General features: G+C 58.0%; 2 protein-coding genes across 2 annotated transcripts; one reads left to right on the plus strand and one right to left on the minus strand.

Annotated features, from left to right (window-relative positions):
• Nucleotides 1–558: 558 nt before the first annotated feature.
• Nucleotides 559–1,218, minus strand: Tco025E_08778 (HPP family protein; the record flags this gene model as incomplete). Its single annotated transcript, XM_029375621.1, has 1 exon — nucleotides 559–1,218. The coding sequence occupies one exon, from the start codon at nucleotides 1,216–1,218 to the stop codon at nucleotides 559–561; it is 660 nt and encodes a 219-aa protein (XP_029224284.1).
• Nucleotides 1,219–1,672: 454 nt separating this feature from the next.
• On the plus strand, nucleotides 1,673–2,059 carry Tco025E_08779 (uncharacterized protein; the record flags this gene model as incomplete). The annotated part of the gene is made up of 1 exon (XM_029375622.1): nucleotides 1,673–2,059. A coding segment is annotated over one exon (387 nt), but the record flags the coding sequence as incomplete, so codon positions are not given.
• Nucleotides 2,060–2,061: the final 2 nt, after the last annotated feature.

The following is a 2,061-nucleotide window of genomic DNA, read 5'->3' on the forward strand; positions in this document are numbered from 1 at the left end:
CCAAAGTGCGCACTGCAACCACGCCGCCTCCAGCACACCGCCATACTCACCGCTGCCTTGCGATTGTCTTGCTGTGTAGCCTGTAGCTCCCTACAGCAGAGGGAAAGAGAAAGAGAAGAGGGCACGATGCACAGAAGGCAGCGGAGGAGAGGAGAGAGCGCCAGTGGGGGCGCTTACGGCCCCACCACACCTCGCGTCCCCACTGGGCCCAGTCCAGCCAAAAGATACTTCCACGAGCCACACGGCACAGTCACCGCGTCAGGAAGAAAATATCTTCGTTTTTTTTTCCCCCCAACTTTTTAGGAAAAAGAAAATGGGCAGCGAAAGAAACAAAACAAAAAAGGGGCCCTGTTCCGGCGATTGAGCGGAACCGCGGCGATGATTCTGCGGGCGGTATTGCGGGAGGATGCCCTCCGGTTCATTCAAAGTTCGGCCCTCCGGCGCGCGCGCACACACGCGGGGAAAGGCAAAACGTGTGAAATAATTCGCCAAAGATGAGCCGTGACATCGGAAGTAAGTACCAAAAAAAAAGGAACGGAACACAGTCCATCAACGGATTCACCAACAAAGGGGATAGGATGGTCGCCATGGTATAAGATTGTTCATCAGCCAAGAGCAAGCAAATACAATGAGCCCGCCAAGCAGCACAGGCGTCACAAGAAAGATGTAACCCGCATCGTGCATTCGCCCCTGTTTGTGAAAGACGGCAAGCACAGCTGTGGCCGAACTCGAGGGCTGAAGCCAACCAAACAAGAGGCAAGCAGGGGTAAGGAGAGCTACAGCGAAGGCGCCGGCCAGCAACTGCCCAATGGGCTGCGCAAGAGACCCCGTTGCATGGCCAAAGCAAACACCAAACAGAGCAGCAAGCAGGTGCGCGCCCAACAGCGACTTCGGCTGCGCCCCGGGTGCAGTTATGAGACAAACCGTCAGCGCGCACGACGCCCAGAACGACGGCAAGTACAGCTGCAGGCCGTACTGCCCCAGGCCGTACTCATCGACAACCGCCAACAGGAGCATGATGCCGGTGGAGAAAACGAAGGTGGGGAGGAGGTCGAGCGACAAGGCAAGGGCCGGGGGCCCTGTTTCGCCCGCCCCACGCAGTCGCCCCAAGTACACCGCCAAGAAGCACCTCGAAGCCGCCACCTCTCTGGGCGCCGACACATGACCCCCAGTTGCCGGGGGCGCACCTTGCGGGTCCTCTACTGCCATCGCCTTCATCTCCGTCGCGGCTTCGTCGTGGATCGACGAAGGCCTCAAGACAACGTTGCCGCCGTGGCTCTGCTGGTTGGCACATGCCGCCTAATCGCCATTCTCCAGCGCCTGGTTTTGGTTATTGTCCCCCCTACTCTGCATGCACCCAACACACCCAAGCACAGCACACTCACCGAAGCGTAACCAAAAAAAAAAATTAGCGTAGCGAGAAAAAGACACCAAGTGGAAATTGCCACTCACACAGGCATGCATCGCGATAAGGAAACCGACCAAAAGAGCCAAAGCCACAGACGCCGTGTGTACTGACCCAACACACCGTTCCCCGCAGCCACGGATTTCCACCTGTCGGAGAACAAAGTGCCTTTTCCTCACGAGTGTCTTCGACGCTCAGGGAGCGCGACTTTTCCCACGGCCAATAAAGAAAAGATCTGCGTGAGGTGGTTTTTGCGTCACGGCGTGCATGATTCCAATGCTGTCAAAGCACCCCCCACGACCCGCCGTGCCAATAGCCTCCTTCAATGTAATTCGGACGCAGGCAGTACTGTTGCTGCTCCATGGCGAGCTAAAAAACACGGTTGGCAAAGCGCGTGACGATGATATTTTGCACCATCTCCTTCCCCAGGCGGTAGCCAGTGCGGAACAACTGGCTCTCGTCGAAAAGCGGCTCAAGCTGCCTAGAGGGCTGCTGGGAGGTCTCCGTGTCCTTTCCAAAGGGATTCTCAACGATGAGACGCACCCAGCCCAGGCCGGGCCGCTGCATCGCCCCCTTGCGGATGCCTCTGCACGCGTCCAGAAAGGCGGCGGGTGGCAGGGCCAGGTAGAAGAGACGGTTTCCGCCCTGCTGCAGCC

Source organism: Trypanosoma conorhini (genome assembly GCF_003719485.1).
Source record: "Trypanosoma conorhini strain 025E chromosome Unknown Tco_14.4_contig_00872, whole genome shotgun sequence".
NCBI lineage: Eukaryota > Euglenozoa > Kinetoplastea > Trypanosomatida > Trypanosomatidae > Trypanosoma > Trypanosoma conorhini.